At 42.6% G+C, this 20,715-nt stretch overlaps 1 protein-coding gene across 8 annotated transcripts in view; it reads right to left on the bottom strand.

Annotated features, from left to right (window-relative positions):
* The window catches only part of VPS54 (VPS54 subunit of GARP complex), a 54,618-nt gene that overhangs the window by 6,548 nt on the left and 27,355 nt on the right, over window positions 1–20,715 (bottom strand). For 6 of the 8 annotated variants that reach the window (XM_074579226.1, XM_074579230.1, XM_074579224.1 and 3 more), the window contains 11 exons: window positions 16,752–16,807; window positions 14,803–14,899; window positions 13,961–14,298; window positions 11,934–12,063; window positions 11,292–11,473; window positions 10,394–10,506; window positions 9,000–9,063; window positions 7,142–7,247; window positions 3,396–3,483; window positions 1,717–1,838; window positions 1,525–1,605 (listed from right to left, as the gene is read on the bottom strand). In XM_074579226.1, coding sequence (XP_074435327.1) covers window positions 1,525–1,605; window positions 1,717–1,838; window positions 3,396–3,483; window positions 7,142–7,247; window positions 9,000–9,063; window positions 10,394–10,506; window positions 11,292–11,473; window positions 11,934–12,063; window positions 13,961–14,298; window positions 14,803–14,899; window positions 16,752–16,807 — 1,377 coding nt within the window. The remainder of the gene's footprint in view (window positions 1–1,524; window positions 1,606–1,716; window positions 1,839–3,395; window positions 3,484–7,141; window positions 7,248–8,999; window positions 9,064–10,393; window positions 10,507–11,291; window positions 11,474–11,933; window positions 12,064–13,960; window positions 14,299–14,802; window positions 14,900–16,751; window positions 16,808–20,715) is intronic. The other 2 variants (XM_074579227.1, XM_074579225.1) reach the window with 1 other exon arrangement.

Consider the following 20,715-nt stretch of genomic DNA (forward strand, 5'->3'; position numbering starts at 1 on the left):
TGGTCTCCTTTCCTCCTCTCCTCTGTGGGTTGCATTCACGCGAGCCAGGCTCTCTCACTCCAGCCTTAAAGAGCTCTAAAGGACAGGGATATTCTCAATTTACACCTCACGCCAGCTACAAGGGGAAAACGGGCTGTAAAGATGGAAGGAGAGCAAGGGATGCATACTTACTAACTACCACCAAGAACATCAACCATGTTACTGGTTTATTGTGGGCTAACTTGTTTAGTATCAATAATCAAAACTCTGGCATTTGCCTTTTATTTTCAAGAGATAAGAGGTAAAGTGACCAAAAAGCCATGTTACTTCACAGAACAAGTATTTTTATGTGAGGAAAAAAGCCCAAAAAAGCAGCAGACCACTATTTGGATCTTTAGAAAAGGGCATAGACATGTTTTTGAAAGTGTAAACACAACAGGGGATGGGGAATCCTAATTTAAATGCTTTGGCTTTTTCCCCCCTGTAAGTTTGCAAAATGCTACTTGATAGCCCAAAGAAACATATGAAAAGAAAAAGCACAATGTAAAATAAACAATAAAATGATAGAAACAGCAAGGAAGACGGCAATGCTGCCTGTTAGAGCTGCTTCACCACAGCCCCCGTCAGCCTGTCCCCAACCTGTGCCCCAGCAGGGAGATGCTGTCTTTTCTCATGAGCTCCTACAAGGAAGAGGGTCATCATCAATCAATCCTCTCTCTAAACAATTAATTCATTTCTCTCATGGAAGAGCTGCTTAAAAAAAATAAAAAATAAAAAAAAAGACCATCGATCCAAAGCAAAACACTAAGCTTTAAAAGCTTGTGTACTTTATCTGTGGGATCTGTGGGCACAGGAGGTCCCCTCTTGGGGCAGCCTCTGTCACTGTATTCCACCTTGAGGTGAGTCACAGTGAGCGGATCCAGCCCAGGACCAACCTGTTCCACTGAGGAGTGCTCAAAAACCATTAAGAGTGCTTCATGGGACAGCTATTAACACCTCTACACAGGGGAACTGCTAAGTGCAGGCTTCTAGTCCCCAGGCCTGCGGCCCAAGAGATGGGCTGGTCCTTCCCCTCCAAAAACTCTTCTTCCTCAGCAGTTCTGTCGCTGTTTCCTCAGCTGCAGGAAATTACACGCTCCCCACTTCCAAAGAGGCACCATCGGGAAGAGCAGGAAATGGGAACTGGCTCAGCCTGACTGCAGACGAGAGCTGTTGGTGGATAAAACTGCTGAGGGTAGAAGAGCACTTCAGTTTCTAAACACCAGAGCATCTGCTGCAGCCAAAGCATCACCGTTACTGCTGAAGGACTAAACGAACAGGTTTTTTTTTTGGTGGGGATGAAGGCCAATGACACCCAGGTGGCAAATGTTAAGACAAAACACATTCACAAGTACAGCACAGAACTTTGTGTTTATACGATGTAAAGAAGTTCAAACAAGTCCCGATTAGGAAAGTTTAAGACTCCACTTGAAATATCTAGACTGCAGACGAGGAGACCTCCAATTGCAATTTAGAGAGCGTATAATTATTTCCATAAATCATTACCTTGGATAATAGTTTGTCAAATAAGCTATCCATTATGGCAACGAGCTTTGCTGAAATTTCAGCTATGTGGTCGTGATAATCCTGTAATGGAAGAAAGCAGCTTTTATTTACCAGCTAATGGCATTCATATTCTTCAGAGCACAGTTGAAAAGCAGAACTTTGCGTTTAATTAGGAAATGCCAAAAGAATTACCTTCGTAATGTGGTCAAAATGCCTGAGCATGCTAAACTGCTTCGGCTGCAGTCGAGCTTCAAAATGAGCCCTGATAATAGGGATGTAGTGTACGATTAGCTGTAGGCAACGTGAAGAAAGGGCTGTAAATCCAGAAGCCAGAGAGAGGGAAAGAAAAATAACTTAATTATTACACAGGAAGAGCAATTTTGTATCTCCTTACACATAAATAGCAGATCTGACACAATTTAACATGTTTGGTTTGTTTTGGTTTTTGTTTTTTAAATAAAAGGAGGTAAGCATTTTCCACTGGGACACCCCGCCCAGTGAAGACACCAGACTAGTACCTGGCTATACACACCCGGCTTCCGTAAGATACGGGATAAGGGACTAATTTTACAAGAGGCTTTAAGTGTCTACTTGACATTTTGAGCCCTGAGCACACGCAGACCTCAGAGAGATCTCAAAAGATCTGACTCATCAGCTACCTAACCTCGGCAGCCGTGTTCTCAAGGCATCGATATTTCTTCTGCAGGAGGTGTACATAAACACCCTGCCCTGCCAGTGCTGAGCTGCCCAGAGCCTGTGGTGCCGGCAGCATTCCCAAAACCGAGCTTCTCCTGTGTCCAACAGGGCCTGAGCCAGCAGGAGGACACGCGGTGGTGCCAGTGCGGTCTCCGCACCGGCCAAGCAAAGACCCGGCCCAGCTTTTCTCTGCTCACTTGTGTCTGCTCCAACACTATGGCCCACGCCCCCTGGGGGGAAGCCATTCCCTTTTAAAAAGGAAAAGGCAGGCTGGTAATCGGGACGCCCTGAAACATGGGAACTGCAAATTCAAACACCTGCTTCAACCCATCAACTAAAGGCTCTTAATTTCAGGAGACAGTTTAAAACTGGGGATCTTAAGTAACGTGTCCGACATTTCTGTAGCTGGGCACCTAGCTCTCCCTGGCTCTTCAGAGCAGCTAAAGCAGTCCAGGCGGGTAACTCAGGGCTGGCAATTCAGCTAAACAGCTGCACACTGAAAATGAGAAACTCTAATGACTAAGTCATAGCTTGAATTCAGCACAGAGCCCGAAGTTACCTGACAGCGCTGGGACGTCGTTCAGCCACATAAAGACTAACTATTCAACTCTGAGCCACCCACAGAAATCATTTAACACGTTACTGACATGTGGTTATAACCCGCAGGAGCTGTATGTGGACACGGTGTTACGGAATACAGCACCACGGGGCAGACGGGACAGCACGGCTCAGCAAAATGCAGCGGGAGACAGGGGTTTGGCCGCATTCCTCGACCTACCTCCCTCCAATCTCAAGATCTGAACACTAAGCAGCTCCCATGTGTGCCGAAGTCACTGCTGAAAAAGTAACTACACATTCCTGCAGTCAAAACATTTTCATGGAAAACTTGCTAGCCTGTATATTTGTTCTTACATTTCCTTCCCTGAAGCTTTACATTTAAAGTGATCCAGTAGACAGCAAAGGAATTTGATGGATTTTATCGCACCCCTTCACGAGACTAGCTTTTATACATGTTTTACCCCCTAACCAGCAAGGTGTTGTCACTGTCTGTGTTCCATGCACAGCACCACAACACAAACGTAGCTTATCATAAATGTTTAGGGCGGTTTTGTGTTTGTTTTATTTTAAACAGGCAGGAGAACAAGCTTTGACATTTTAAATATAGAAACCCATACCTAGGTTTTTTGTAGTGATTGTTTTCAAACCAACAACTTGTAACGCACCAGCTCCAAGCACTAGTTGGCAACTTCTAGAGTTGAAATACTGTGAGAAACAAAAAAGAGAGCAAAAATTTATGCTGACTCTGTAACAACTACACATAACCACAGTTCAGAAATACCACCAATAGAATTCTGCAGGATTAAACAGATTATTACAAAATAAATGAAGGCCAGTACCAGAGTTTCACATACTCCTTGCTACAGAAGAGTCCACGACTATTAACTAGTAAGACAAAAGAACTTTTCTCAGTAGTCACTGGCCCGTAGTATTTTTTTGACTCAGCTTATGCTAAAAGCACTCAAGGCAGTGTTTCAACAGAGGGAAGCAGAAATACTGTTATTAAAACCACAGTTAGCTGCTCAGTGATTTCAATTCAGGGACTAATTTCTGCTTCTCTACGAGACCTTTGGGTGAGGCTTCTCTCAGTGTGAAAGTAAAGCAGCAAGTCAGCCTTGCTGCAGACTAGCTACGTTCAGCCCTACTTTGAAAGCCATAGGCAAGAATGGCGTTGTAATAGAAACGTATAAAACATACTTCTCAAGCCAGGGCCTTGGGTGGAGTGAACGGGAAGGATCTCACTAGTTTTGCTAAGTAGAGTAGACAAGTGTAATATCAGAATGGAAAATATCAAAAAAACAAGTTTCTGCTCTGGTTCTAGACCTTCCCCACTGCTGATGTTAAAGAAAACTTGAAAGCACTGAAACTCACTGCTGCCGAGGTGCCTGAATCTGTGTTTGTAACACTCCAATATGTGGAGATGGAGAAATGATGCACAGAAAAGGTCAAGCCATTTCAAAACCCAATTGTGTAAAAATTCCAGGTATAGTGGACAGCTCATGGCTTGATGTTCCTAACATAGTTCCAGGAGAAAAGAAGTTACCATTAAATGCACACAGGCCAGCAAGGTCTCTGGACAGTAAGACAATTCACAGAATCACAGAATGGTTTGGGTTGGAAGGGACCTTAAAGATCATCTAGTTCCAACCCCCCTGCCATGGGCAGGGACACCTCCCACCAGACCAGGCTGCTCAAAGCCCCATCCAGCCTGGCCTTGAACACCTCCAGGGATGGGGCAGCCACAGCTTCCCTGGGCAACCTGGGCCAGTGCCTCACCACCCTCACAGGAAAGAATTTCTTCCTGATACCCAATCTAAATCTACCCTCTTTCAGTTTGAGGCCATTGCCCTGAGTCCTATCACAACACTCCCTGATCAAGAGTCCCTCCCCATCCTTCCTGTAGGCCCTGTCAGCATATTCTGTCTTATTACGGAATTCTGCTCCACCACCATGTCTTGAGACATCAGATACTCTAAACTGGCTCAGGTGATGCAGTAAAGACGGAGGAGCCATTGCTGCTGTCCCCGATTCCTGCTGTGAATGGAAAGCAGAAGTCCCAGGGCTCATGTTTGAACAGAACTGTCCTGTTGACACCAGGGTGGAAACTGGGAGGCAAAACCTACAGAGAGCTGACCCTTTCTCTTGCACCTGAAGAAAGATTCACAAGGAATTGTGACAAGGTTGCCCTGCAGCTTGTGTCTGCAACACAGAGCATTTCCCTCACCTAGAGCTCCTTTCTGAGGTGGCCACAGTCCTGCTTCACAGGTCTTGCTTCACGATAATGCAAGAACAAACCCAAGATTTCAACCCTCCTTGAGTAAAAACTGGAAAAAAATTTTCTGGCTATTGCCTGGAGTTAGTGACAGAACTCAGGACCAGAGAGGATATGCCGTGAACACCACAGCCCCGCTCTGAGCTGCCAGAGTGGGATACCCAGGGCCAGAAAAGCGACCCAGCTACAAATGATCTGGAGCTACGTGTGGCTCCTGGCCTGAGAGCGCCATCATCTACTCTGCTCTCAGAAGAAGTCAGGATCTGAAACTCTCTGACGTTCACTTCATCTCCTCCTGAAAAGCAAGACCTTTCCTTATGCCTCCTGGTGGACTTGAGAGGCAGATCCACTGAGCCAAAGACAGATATATCCTACACAGCCTACGCTCCTCCGAGGTGTTTAGCTCAGGTTAACGCCATCTCATTGACGGCATGGCAGATGCTTAAAACCACTCTCTAGAAAGGATGATAAGACACTCGTACTCTCCCCCTGCCTTTCATAGATATTGCTGTTACCGGATGGCCTGCTGCAGTCAAAGCAGCAAAGAAGTAGCGTGCCTGAAACATCAAAAGAGCAATACCCCCTCCTTGTGACTGCGCGGAGGAAAGCATTTCTGCATTCCGGCTCTGTGGCTGCCAGCCTTCTCCTGCCTGCACCTGCTAAACAACTCCAGTAATTATGATTGCATTTTTGTTCGTACACTGGTGTAATTTCACTCTGGTTGCAGACAAAGTCCAAAATAGCCCAGAATTTCGTTAACCTGGGAACACTTCGCAGCTTCCATCACAATAAAGACTAGCTCTCGCAACCTTCAAAATTTGCTAGCTCTGACAGCTATCAAACAAAAAGTGTAGTGACTTGCAAGGACACCCTTGAGTGGCTCTTATTTTGTTCAAAGTGTAATAAACGATCTTCATTTTTGCTAGCTATTCTCGTCACCTCTCCAATTGATGGCACCGCAATACAATAATTAAACTGCACACCATGTTTGAATATCAAGGAATAAAACACAAATGACGTAGAGCTAGATACAAAATATGGAAGGGAGAGAGAAGTTAAGACAGAGATGCAAATCTGGCCAAGTTTAAGGCATCTGCTGCTATCCTGCCTGCCTGTGAAAAGGTGCTGCAAGACTTGAGTGAAGCAGCAGCTGGAGAACAAGAAGCAAAGAGGGGCATGGCCAGGCCCAGGCTGACGGATCCGCAGTGGATACTGCTCTGAAAGTGGAAGGTTTGCGGATGAATCCGAATGATGACTGCAAGGAGGAGTGATCCTGCATCTGGTTATTCAGGTAAGAGCTACCAACAGGAAGATTATTTAAAGGTCTATCTCCTAGGGTGCATTTCCCGTCCCCCACCTTATGTAAAATACACTTTTGGAGAGTAGAAGCTGTTCATCTTTTATCAACTTGCTTATATTCACAACTCTAATACCTGACATAATCTTGAAATTAACTACTAGGCTTTGGAGCCTATATATATATCTATATATATCACAGTTTTAAGGTGCATTTCACATGCTCCTTTAATTATTGTTTACTTATATTACCTTGCAGTATCTGTGCTTTACCAGCTTTCCTCTTCTCTACTGAGAAGTAAATGACAAAAAGGTCCCGGTCTTTCATCATCTTTACATTTTACAACAGAAGCTTCATCCCATACTATTTTTCATGCTTCTACTGACTATACCTCTACTGACTTGTAAAAACCAAGGGACTCATTTCCTTCCTGAATATAGATATATCTTTGTGGCATCTGGGATCAAATTGGTTTTTCTTCAGCAGCATTAATCCTACCCCCAGCCTGAGGAGCAGACAGCTCTGACAAACACTACTAGATGGGATTTCCAATATTCCAGGTGAACAAGAGGAAAGACAGCCTTCCCGAAGTCAATTCACGCAACCAATTGCATTTTGAATGCCCTTAGCTTAAAAGGTCACCTCATGGCACAGTAACAAATGCAATAATTTCTAGACAATTTATATCATTTATATGAAATCATAAAAGCATGTGAAGCATTACAGACAGTAAGACACGTTCTCCACCCTGAATACCCGACTGCCCCCCCGATACGGTACATTTGGAGTCATACCTTCAGTAAATCAGAGAGGCGGGTAAGCATGTCAGTGGTGATGGAAGGAATGTTATCCACACACTGGCAGTACTCAAGGATTATTCTTATTAACAGCAATACTGTCCTACAAGAGAGGAAACAGCCAAATACATCATCTCAGTGCACAGAAGATATTCAAAAATCAAACACAGGCCAGTCACGTTTATAGAAAGCTACCTAATGCTACAGATTATAGCCTTAAATAAAGTAGAAGTAAAATATAAAAGAAGATATACATGAAGATGGTTATAAAGAATACCCATTCCGCAGGGTGGCATGTGGAAAAAGTACTTAACGTACATGAGAGAAAAATCTCTAAGGTTCGTTAGTATATGTTTTTAATGTCCAAAAATGCTACTGTGGAACTAGAAGTCTTCACGTAGGTGTTGGCAGGGGACAAAAAAATCCCAAACTCCTTTCTTATACTACTGTACAATCCTGGCCAACTCTGAGCAAGTATAAAAATTCACAAAATGTAGACAACAACCACCACTGAAAGGATGTAATGAATGCTAAGGAGTCACAAACAGGAAAAGCAGCTGTGAAGAAACAGCACCAAATATTCAAAGGTGCTCAACACCTGTTATTTCCCCTGAATTCAGCAGGCACTGCAGAATTTGGGAGCTACTGGATGGAATTAAGAAGGCTCCACAAAGAGCAGGTACGGTCCTTTGAATTCAAATACACAGAAGGCAGGAAAACTAAGGCAAGATCAAACGTAAATTTGATTTAACTTCAAAAATTTCAATCTCTTTCTTCCTTTAAGCAGCAGAGTACAGAAACATGAATCAACTGAAAATAAACACCTTGAGAATTTTTGGGGAACATCTAGGCTTTTTTTTGTGAATGCATTTTATTTGAATAAATACAATGAAACTGTATGTAGAAGTGCGTAGAACTGAAACAAATATTTGCACCAACATGAAGCTGACAACTGCTTCACAGAGCTAAATATAACAAGTTTCAAATGAGCAGGGATGGATTATCAAACACGTCGTCTATTAAGTAAACTTTATCCTTTAAAGCACATTCAAATGCTCCTAGCCAACCTGAAATGCTCCTTTGCAGTGGCTGGCACAAAGTTTTGAGAGGTCAGCTTCTGTTTCTAACTGAATAATGACATATCATCATGAAGCAACTCATAAAATGACAGCTGGTCAAAGACATTACGTAAATCAGAACTTTTCAGTTTGGGGTAAATTGACGTTAGGACTCTTGGGAGTGAGATCTCCAGGTTTTACTCCCTCCCCAAAACCACTCTCATGTATATTTAATGCTTAAGCCTCACAGTCTTTGGCAACACAGTGTGCTTTCAGATGAAAGTATGTGAGTGTTATATATTTTAAAATGTCTTTGATATAACCAGCTTTAAGAAACTACTTTCCAATCCAAAGCAATCAGGATACCATGAAATAGCATACGCAGCTTCTGAGATTGCCCATATCTTACTACTTCTGAATAAGATAAGCAATCATGCAGAAGTGGACTCATGTATTTTGCCAGAGATAACCTATATTGCAAAAAATAACAACAGTGTGCTATGAAGACAAACCTGTATTTTCATGACTATGTGTTTTCATGAAATAATTGGAAAAAACCCACATTCAAACAAAACCATAAATTTCAGCCTAGACATTCAGAGAAGAAACAGTTTTTCAATGTACAGAAGAACTTGCCATGTTTTATAACTGTTTGGGAACTAAGGAGAAACTAGTCTGTGGAATGAGAGGGGTTTCTTTATTTAAATAAGATCGCTGAAGCTGTTAGTATTCATCACAGTTCTACTCAAAAGTTCTTGCCAACTAACCCACTGCTAATAGAAAAGAGTGCATCTTACCCAACTGTTGCATATTTTTGTCCTTCAACAATAAGGAATTCCGTTGGCTTTCTTTCTTCAGTAGCTAGACATTTTAGCAAGAAAGGAAGAGAGATCAGTTGAAGTTAAAACAAGCACAAAAAATGCTAGTTTCTAGAAATACAGTGTTCACTTGCTAAGGCTTGGAAAAAACCCACAGTCAATCTTTAAAGCACTGCTCTCATTTACAATGTTTATTATACAGTTGCTGACCCACCATAATTATTACAACCCATGAAGATACTTTATTATCTACTGGGATTTTTGATCAAAAATCCCCCAAAGTCCCACAGTCATTATGGACTTAGAAACTTCAAATACAACAGGTTACATATAGAAGAAGAAAAGCAGAAAAAGTCGCTAGGTTTTCTACTATACATTCTCAAACGATTTGCTGTGCATATTAATATTTTAGCTTCAAACCACTTCTTCCTCAGGCTTCATACTAGAAGCTCTTACTGATGCAGTTTTTCACGCTAAATTTGATGCCACCAGTTTCCTATTTTCTTGAAGGAAGCTGCAAGAGCTTATTTTAAGGGCAATGGTCAATGAGCTTATTTTGGTGTTGTGTTCCATAATTGGAGTGATTATTGTCTAATACACGCTGACTCCACTATATTCCTTTTTAAGGGGTTGAGGTTTCTCCACTGTGATATTACCATATTTTCTTCCTTCTCATCTATTGCCGTTTTCTTTCCCCTCTGTGTATGATTTCCTCCTGTTCTAGCTGTTCCCACACATTCATCACTGCAATATTGGATGAGAATCCTCACAAGGTAAGAACGCATTACGCATTCCCATTGTGCACACGGGGAAATAGGGCAGGAGGAGAAAAAAGTGACTTGTCTGAGGTCGAATGAGGTTTCTGTGGCAAGGTAAATAATTGAGCGTACATGACTTTTCACTTCCATGAGCAGCCACATAGCATTCATTTCAACAACTGGCAGATAAAGTAGTGGGAAGGAGTAAGTTTTGTTTAACACAAGAAGAGCTGAGCACAAATACATGGTCCTCTGTCCCTCGCAACACTTCAGTGGTATGTTCTGGGGAAAGACTGAATGTATGCAAAGATTGTAAGCCTCTACACTGGGAATACTTAATAAATAAAAAAGTAGCTCCCTCCCTGTGCTAACACTTAGATGGGTTTTCAAAAAATAAATAAATAATCTTTTAAGGTCAGCACAAGAACTTTCAACACCAGTAAAAGAAAGCAAAAAGGGATTAAAAAAAAAAAAAGGTATCAACTTCCTCATCATCACCCAGAAGACAGTGAGCAAACAGAGATCTAGAGCGACACTGGAATATGTCCCTCAACATTCAATAGCAGCATTTGCTGATATTAAATTCAGTTAACAGTAGAATTGCAAGATACACACCTGCTGTTTTTTTTTCAGGGAGAGAAATTCTGCCATCCGACACCGAATCGACAAGATCCTGAAACTCAGCAGGAACTTCAGCTTGCTTCCAGCGCTCATTGTCCAAGAGTAGGCTAAGAGTTATAACCACAAAAGAGAGGAGGCTGAGAAAATGAAATACCTTGTCTTGACACCTCTCTTGCCTGTATTGCTGTGGAATCAAAACTACAGTAATTTCAAAAAAAGTCAGTGGCCCCAAATATTATGTTTTTCATCTTCATTAGAAAGAGGTGCCCAACAATTGGCAGTAGCAAAACAGAAAAGCACTGTGTCAGCCTGGAGATCTCACAATTTGTTCATTCAAGCTATCATAGGGGACAAAAGACTATACTAGGCAATAAAGATCCTTATGAGATCGCTGCCACTGAAGTAATGTGTAAACACTGGAGTTCTAGAAGCTTTTGATGGATGAGAGCAAAAAGACTTGATGTATTTTACTGGGAAGGCTGTTCCACAAGTGTTTTGGTTTGGGCTATTTTTAGTTGTTGTTTTTGTTGGAGGTTTTCTGCGTTGGGTTTTAGGTTTTTTTTTTAAACAGCTGGGAGTCAATTATCCTGAAGTTACTTAACCCGAGATAGAGTAATCCTGCCCTTCAATGTCAGTCCTGAGTACTTCCCGTAGCTATCACTGTCCTTATTTAGATAACTGTAGAACAAGCCAGCTTGAAGAAATTAAGTTATGAAAACAGTAAAAGTCTAAGCCAATTAAAAATAATTGGGTTTAATACAGTTTTTTCACCCTGTGCTCTTAAGTACAATTGGCTTACTAGTGTTCTTGGCAACAAAAGATTGTGTTTGCCTGGCATATGAATTATAAAATTATTCATGTAAGAATACAAAGATCTTCTACCCAAATATACCTTAGTTTCGTCTTCCTCTCCTCGTGGAACCTATTCACAAATCTGTTGGCTTGACTCTGAAGTGCTCCTCGCAAGGACATACTTTTCCTGCCGCAGATCTGCTCAGTATCTAAGATAAAGCCTTCCATCAAGCGAGAAAGAGCAACAAACTCGTTGGAATTCAGCTTCTCTAGGAAGCCATCCTATATATGCAAAGAAAACCATTGTAAGGAGACATACCACCACAAAAATTCAGAGATGTAAAGAAACATCTAGTCAGCATGTCTAAGGGCTACCTAGTGTTTTAAGAAGCACATTATTTAAGCCTACATGGGACAGAGAAGGCAGATTGCAGTGCTAGCAGCTACCTTGTCATAGATATGCATTCTCTGCATGGAACTTCAAAGACAGCAAGTCAGAATATTAAAAAGGAAAAAAAAAAAAAGTAGCAGAAACCCATATTGCCTTACAATGACATGATACGTTAATGCTTGTGCACTCTGGGCATTCACATCAAGCACCTGTGGCAGCAGGAACAGTTACTTAATTTCAAAGGAGAATGCCATTTCAAAATTTTCACTCGTTAAACCAGTAACTTGGGATGAGAACTTAATTCTCATTAAGGATGAGACACCAGCCAGCAGTCTGACCCCAGCTCCTTACCTTTGCTCTTGCCATGAGGAACTTGACTGAACGATCATGGCAGATATCAGAGGCATTATAAAGTAACTCTTGAATATTGTTTGCCAGCCTGACCAGTTCCAGGTCAGTCAGCTTCATGTCATCGCCGATCCTACAAATGACAGAACCAGTTGGTTGAGCATTAATTTACAAAAAAACCCCAGTATTTCTGCTCAAGGTTGAAGGAGGAAAGAGCCTTGCAGCAACTGTCAAACGCAGACAGTCAGTTAATCACCAAAGTCACCTTGTACAGATGGGATCTTCTAAGCTGCTGTCAATGTTATGTCAGTCCCTCTAACAAGGAAACGCACAACTGCACATCCTTATATTTTGTTTTAAATCCACATTATAATTGCTATTAATGGTCTAAGAGGAAACACGAAATAGCCATTACTGATACAATAAATATTACTAACATTTACTGCACTACAATTTACCCAGCTCCTATAACACTTGAGCATCACAAGTGTATGACAGATAAAACACAGCATTTTTCTTACAATGCAAGTGTAAGGCCTAAAATAGATACTTCTGCACTCCTCACCACCTTAATCTACAGGCAGTCATTCTGTTAGATCTTTAAACTTCAGGGTCCTAAATTGGTGCTTTTTAAAAAACCTTTTGTGATTTGTCTACTGTTTTGAGGCTAGCCCATAGCACAGCTCCACCATCCATGTAATTAGTTAAGATAACAATCTTCTGGTCCAGTGTGGCTGCTCAAGGGACTGACAGTATGAGAGGAAAGAGAAAACCCAGAGCAGCAACTAGACTAATATTGTTGTAGCTCTGTAATTTTATTAGCCTGCTCCAAACACAGGGCAGAGGTGCAAAGAAAACCAGAAGAGGGATGAAGCAAGTTCATTTTAGAGCAAAGTTATGCAACCCGCCTCAGAACCAACTTCATTGCTCGAGAGATCTAGCTGGGCAGTGTATTTTTAGCAAACTTGGCAAAGTGGTCCAGACCAGTTCAGATCCAACCCCCTTCTCCTTCCCTGCTCCTCACTGTAACCCTGGACTCCATGCTGTATTTCTCTTCCAGCATATGACGGATGTTTGGACATACAGAACTTGTTTTAGGCACAGCATATTTATTTTTAAATCTATCTGTTTCAGCCAGCATTGTGATTTGAGGGGGAAGGTCTCTACCAAAAGTCACAGTTGCTTGAACACACAAGAATAGCTACTTGAGTACCAATCAGGTAGAGTGAGCAGGCCACTTGCTATCTTCCATCTTTCAGCAGGGTAACAAGTGGTATTTCAATTTTGCTTTGTAGAACTCTGTATCCAGACATGCTGGCTTTTGAAGCTGCTCCTGCCTGAGTCTCACACACGCTATGCCTGGTTCTTTTAAAAAGGTAGCTCTGATTTCCAGCCATAAATAAGGTGTGCGTAAAAGGATGCCAAAAAGGTTACAACTGTGGAGTCTGGAGCACCACAGGGCAGAGCTGCCTATGTTACCAAAGCACTGAGATGGATTTATTTAACCATGCAAGTCAAATAGGTGACAATGAACAGCAGATTTCTCTCTAGAATTTATCACGGTGTATTCCATGAAGCTGGCTTAAAAAAAAACCCAAAAAAACAGAAAACACAGTCATAGGGCTCATGGACAGAGAACAGAGATGCTTTTGCCTGCTAAAGGCATGACAAACAACCCGTCTTTCATGTAGGCTAGACTGGCATCTCTCCTGCTCTCTGCGGAAGTGGGCTCCCCAGCAGAACAGACAGAGAAGGGGCCCTTTTCTGTAAGAAGTGACGTGATCAGTACCTGTACCACTCCAGGCAGAGGTGAGAGCAAGGCAAGAAAATGGAACACAGGTGAGCTGGGGACAGCACAGTCTGATGGCAATCTCTAGCAGTGATGGTGGAGAGCCATTCTGCTTCACCTACCTAGGAAAGCACACTCCTCCAAAGCCATTTTTGTACTGTATCATCAGAAACAACCGCCTGCACCTAACACCTTGTTACTGACACGTTGCAAAGTTGAGACAGGCAGCGCATTTACTCACATCATCTCTACTCCCCCCGGAGTAACAGAAGACGAGGTTTGCTCTTTGCTGGATGACGAATCAGTAGTGCACTCTGGTTCAGAAACCGAATCACTGCTACAGGGCTCACTGTTTGGGGAAGTGTTTCTTTGAGAGGTAGTGTCAGCTGCTACAGGTGGGAGGTCCCCTTCGCTGAACGCATCGCTTATGAACATGCCTTCATGAGTCAGGTAAGCCACTTCTGTGTCCACTGTACTGTCTTTAGCAGAGTTCTTTTGTAAGGTGTCCTCCAGGTCTCTGGTTTTTTGGTTCTTGTCTAGAACCAAGAAAACCACGCTACGGATAGTATTTAACGTTGCCTAGAATCAAATATAATGTTTATTAAAAAAAAACACACACAAAAAACCAAACCAAAACCCAAACCCCTGTGCCACAAGCTTGCCCTAGAAAGAGATTTTCTTTTACCCACAAAATTAAACTAAATCCTGGCTTTATTTTCTATTGTGTAATTAGCATTTGGAGGCAGATCCATCAGTCTTTGACCGTAACCAATATCAGATGTTTCTGAGAATGGTGAAAGAAACCTCATTTGGAGCAATCTAACACATACAAAAGTTCTGTCCTAATCCCTAGCAGCTTGAAATGGATGTAATCAGGCAACAAGAGGTATTATCTTCTTCCCACTGCTCTCTTTGTTAGCAATAATCATTTTTGCCTTGGGTGCCGATATTCGCATATCCTTCTTTCAATCAGAAGTTTGAACTCTATAAGCAAAAACAACACCTTAAGACTTCAAATGGAAAGCAACTTTGTTCCCTTTCGTGTCTGAACTATGTGAAGCGCTTGGTAAATGAATGTCTTACCTTTATTCTCTTGAGGAAGATGGTAAACTTAGAAAAAATATTCTTCAGTAAATCAAACCACTGAGGAAAATTCATCATCCTCATCTGGTCTGCAAGCCTAAAAAAAGAGCAGCATTCAGTAAACAGCAAATGTTTACTGGCCATGCTGTTTACTAGCACATAAAGAAAAAAAACAACCACGCTTTAAATGGAATTATAAATGTAAGGAAAACTGTGTAGACTTTTATCTGGCGGAACAACAGATATCACCTGAACAACAGTCACGATCAATACAATGTATGCAAGTGGAATGGGGAAGGAGGTATATAAAAATAAATTATACTAAAAAAATAAATGCCTCACATTTACCATTTATTTTTTCCAGGGCACAGTGCTCTTTTCCCCGGGACAAGTATGTGTTACCAACAAGGGAGGGGGGTTAATAACATTTTCAGATATCACGTGAAAAAAGAAAACACACAAAAAAAATTTAAATTAAAATATTTTGCAAGTGTTACAAAAGCCATGTTATTAAGCCCATTTTGTTGCATTGCAATGAGACCACTTCTGCTATTAAAGTGCAAGTCAGCTGTTTGTGGCAAAGGGCAGAAAAGTCATTGACAGAACAAAAGTCAAACTCTGTAACACACAGTTAGGACCCAGTTGCAGAATAGTAATCATTGGAGAATGGTGACCAAACATCCAATGTTTAAAAATGACCCCGTGCCCAGTCTTTTCCCAATTGGGGTATGAATCCCATGCAGATTCTGTCACTCACTTTGCTTTATCAGCTGGTCTGCTTTTATTATCTTGGGGTAACCTTTTCCTGAGCCAAATCAATCACAGAGCTACAGAGAAAGAGAAGCTTGCATGGGCCTCGAGCAGGGACCTCTGGAGGTGCCTTGTCCAACCCCTGCTCAATGCAGGTCCAACTAGATCGGGTTGCTCTGCGCCCTGCCCGGTCAAGGCTTGACTATGTCCCAGGACAGAGCTCCCACAGCCTCTCTGGGACCGTGTTCCAGTCTTTGACCATCCTCATAAGGAACACAGTTTTCCTAAGATTTAGCTAGCACTTCTCATCTTCCATCTTGTGCCCATTGCCCCTCATCCTTCTCCTGCACACCTCTGAGAGGAGCCTGGCTGTGTCTGCAGCTCTGTTATAACCCTCCCCATGGGATAGCTGTGGGCAGCTCTCCCCTGCGTTTTCCCCTCCCCAGGCTGGAGGGGGACCCAGCTCTCTCGGCTGCTCCTCCTACGCTCCATGCTTCAGCCCCCAACCAACCCCGTGTCCTCTGCTGGATCTCAATGCCTTTCTTGTTCCTCGACCTGCTGGCTATGCTAACACGGGCCATGTTGCAGCTGCAAGGACACACTGCTGGTCCATGGCCAACCAGTTCTCCACTGGGACCCACCAGGTCCTGCCCTGCAAAGCTCCTCTGAAGCCAGCCACCTCGCTCCTGCCTCTCCTCTTGCAAGGGGTTGCTCCTTCCAAGACACAGAACATGGCGTTTGCCTTTGTTGGGCTTTGTGAGGTTCCTGCCGGACCATTTCTTGGGTCTGAAACTGTCTGGTCTCCTCTCTGGATAGTTCCTGTTCTCATTTATGTGGGAAGTACTGAAACTACTGACACCTTTTAATACAAAATGCCAGATTATGACAACAGAGAATGCCTTCAAGTCGTTAAGAGATATGTGCCTATAGTTCATGCTTCATGCAGTGAGACTCACAGAATTTTAGTATTTATTTTAAAGGTAAGTTTAAGGTAACTTTAGAAGCTGAATGGGAAGGGGAATACACAATATTCTAACAGAGGAGGATAGAAGCATAGGCTTAAGGTGAAAGAGAAGGATAATCCTTAATTACAGGGAAATTTAAGCACAAATTAGAATAATAAATTTATCTATGCTATAAAGCATCCATCTCCTATCCCCACCCATCACCAAAAAAAAATAATCTGGCTGTATACTTACTTAACAACCACTTCTGTATCTATTTCTTCTATCTGCGATACCGTATTAACCACACACTGTCAAATTTAAAGGGAAAAAAAACAAAACAAAAAAAGATCTTAGCTTCCTTCTAACTGCTGCTGAGGTTCATAACATACACAATAATCCCCAAGTTAAAAAGGAAAAGTAAAATAATAAATGAAAGGCATATTTGTATCATTTAACAACTTGTTTCTCTAAAAACAAACAAACAAAAAACCCTAAAGAAACCCCCAAATCCAACCCCCCCAAATATCTATTTGCAAAATACAGATGATCAAAGCATTCCCAACTGTGTACTAAGCTCTGGAGGGCACACTGGCTCCACCTCAAAGGGACATGTTTTTCTGAGCATGGATGCTAAGCGCTGTTTCAAAAACGTCTCTCAGGTCAGGTACTTAAGAATAGCAGCCGTATTCTTCCCCTTTCCCAAGTGACTGACTTCAGAAAACGTTGGTTGACTTCCTTTTCAGCTTTAAATCCAAGACTCGGGAACTAACCTTCACTGGAAGGAACAGCAGCAGGGAAGTGTGGAAGCACACACCTACAGTCCTGTGCTTTCCACTGTTAAGGCAGACCCAGTTTCACCTGCTCTCCTAGCAGACATGGTATTTGCTGTCTGCCTGTCCTCTTCACCTCCAGGGCACCACCTGCCTCTGTCCCTAGATTTCTCCACGTCTTTACAGCTACACTGTGGCTTTTCCTCAAAGGACAAGTGCTCTTCAACCAGTACACACAAAACTGGCCAGTTTCTTCAGGTCTCCAAAACAATCCATTTTCACTTCAAACACACGTGTTGTTTTACAGCGATTTCACTGCTCTCTGTTCACATTACTTGCAAGCCCTAGGTACAAATCAACTCCATTCGGACCGAATCAGGGGCTTTTCTCCCAAATGCCAATCAATACCCTGATCAAATGAGTCAGTAGCATATGAACTCATCTTGCCTTTAAGTGAATATGTACAATCCAAATGGTGACCTCAAGCTACGTGGGTTTTACCTGCCTTTTGATTAACGGTGGCCAGGAGAGATGCTTCTTAAAAACCACACCTTCTTCTTGAACTCTGCAGTGTGTTCAGTGCTTGCAAACCTCTGTTCTCTCACCTGCCTGGCACCTACTCAATACTGACCAAAAGAGCCCACCAACGCATTTGAACGGGAACCACATTTGAGATGCGGGAAGGAAGCAGTTCCCTTTATTAAGGAAAAATATCTCTTAAGAGTGGAGACAATAGGCCACAATGCAAATGCGCTGCACAAACCACACAGAAATACTCTGATTTTGCCTATTTTCTCTATTCAATAGAAACTTATATTGGAAATCGACTGAACTTCATCTATTACTGAGCAGAGGTAACACCTGAAAAATCCAACATAAAGGCAAATATTCCCACCAGAATGGGAAAAGCACTTTATAATCAAGAATGAGCAGAAAAACAGGGAGCACTACTTGCCTATTATCCAACTAAAGAGAGAACTGAAAGGAAAAAATGTCTCCCCATGGCTGCCCACACAGGCGAGTGAAAAGCTAATGGAGACTGATGGGCAGATGTTTTATCCTGGTGTAATTAATTCATTAACTTAAATTGTATCGGGATCAAATAAGAAAGAGCTCGCATCATCACCAAGTCCTTCCAAGAAGTAGCTGTGCAGTTGAACACATCACTGTCTTTTAATTCTGCCACAATATTTACTAGCAACACTGGCCTGTGTTATCTATACCCACCCATCACCACCAGATCAGCAGAACTGTGGGGCTGCAATGTGAAGTGGATTGGGAGTGCCAATCTGGCTTAAAATAAAATCTTAATAATAATAATGATGATGATAATCATCTTCCTCTTCCTCCAAACTTTTGAAAGCTGGGTTCCCAACTTGGTTCACAACACAGCTCTGAACAGCACACTATACTATGATGATAGGACAGTGTCTTCATCTGCTGGCAAACCCACCACCTGACTGTCTCCCAGCCTTTGAGATACAATTCAGAGGTGGTTCGTAACACATCAGAACATGACTCCTGAAATATTTTTGTGGAGAAAAACACCCCTTGCACAATATTCTCAAATATCAAAGAATCATAGAATAGTCTGTGTTGGAAGGGACCTTCAAAGGCCATCTACTCCAACCCCCCGCCAATGAGTGGGGACATCTTCAACTAGATCAGGTTGCTCAGAGCCCTGTCCAACCTGACCTCGAATGTTTCCAGGGATGGGGCATCTACCACCTCTCTGGGCAGCCTGGGCCAGTGTCTCACCACCCTCATAGTGAAAAATTTCTTCCTTAGATCTAGTCTGAATCTACTCTCTTCTAGTTTAAAACTGTTACCCCTTGCCCTGTCACAACAGGCCCTGCTAAAAAGTTTGTCCCCGTCTTTCTTATAGGCCCCCTTTAAGTATTGAAAGGCTACAATAAGGTCTCCTTGGGGCCTTTGCTTCTTCAGGCTGAACAATCCCAACTCTCTCAGCCTGTCCTCATAGCAGAGGTGCTCCAGCCCTCTCATCACCTTTGTGGTCTCCTCTGGACCCACTCCAATGGGTCCGTGTCCTTCTGATGTTGGTGGCAGCACTGCAGGGGGGTCTCCCCAGAGTGGAGCAAAGGGGCAGAATCCCCTTCCTTGCCCTGCTGGCCATGCTGCTGAGGATGCAGTTGGCTTTCTGGGCTGTGAATGCACATTGCTGGGTCATGTCCAGCTTTTCATCCACCAGTACACCCAAGTCCTTCTTGGCAGGGCTGCTCTCCATCCCTTCATCCCCCAGCCTGTATTGATACCGGGGGTTGCTCCGATGCAGGTGTAGGACCCTGCACTTGGCCTTGTTGAACCTCATGAGGTTCACATGGGCCCACTTCTTGAGCCTGTCCAGGTCCCTCTGGATGGCATCCCATCCCTCAGGCACGTCCGCTGCACCATTCAGCTTGGTGTCACGCATAAACTTGCTGAGGGTGCACTCGATCCCACTGTCTGTGTCATTGATGAAGGTATGAAACAGTACTTGTCCCAGTATGGACCCCCGAGGAACACCACTTGTCACTGATCTCTGTCTGGACATTGAGCCATTGACCGCTACCCTCTGGATGCAACCATCAAGCCAATTTCTCATCCACCAAACAGGCTACCTATCAAATCCATATCTCTCCAATTTAGAGAGAAGGATGTTGTGGGTGACCATGTCAAAAGCCTTACAGAAGTCCAAATAGACAACATCCATAGCTCTTCCCTTGTCCACTGATGTACTTACTCCATCATAAAAGGCCACTAGGTTGGCCGGGTAGGACCTGCCCTTGGTTAAGCCACGCCGGCTGTCTCAAGTCACCTCCCTGTCCTCCAAGTGCCTTATGCATATGCATAAGCATGCAAACAAACAAGATGAGTAAAATTAAAAATACCAAACACACACTTAAAATTCATTCTAGAGTTTTTGTTTGCAAACAAAAGCTATCAAGTTACTATCCAAAATATTCCATACATTGTCATCCAAACTTTGTTCATTTGTTAGTTTTAGCTGGTTTTATCTACAAAGATTTTTAGTTTGAAAAAATAGATACCCTACCCTAAATGGCAAAAAAGGACAGCAATGTGGACAAGGATTCATTTTTTTTTATATAACTTTTACAGGCAAGCACTTCTAGCTTCTTCATTACTTCACCTTGCCCTCTTAGAAAAACACAAGGATGTTTTCCAACCTTTTGTGAAGTGCCTATGCTAGGCCTGTGCTAACATTCAGACAAGAAATGTTTTCTGTAGCATTTGTTGGGAATTTGATTGTTTCAGCTGGCAAGATTTTTGATTATCTTTTATGTATTTACACCAAGAATTTTGGGGTTTTTTTTTTTTTGGAGGGTTGAGGCAGGGGTGCTTTTTGGTATGGTTTTGGTTTTGCGGGGTTTCTTTGGTTTTTTTCGAAACAGAGTACTGACACAACTATTCGGGAAAGCCACGTATTA

This window comes from Larus michahellis, chromosome 3 (assembly GCF_964199755.1).
Source record: "Larus michahellis chromosome 3, bLarMic1.1, whole genome shotgun sequence".
Taxonomy (NCBI): domain Eukaryota; kingdom Metazoa; phylum Chordata; class Aves; order Charadriiformes; family Laridae; genus Larus; species Larus michahellis.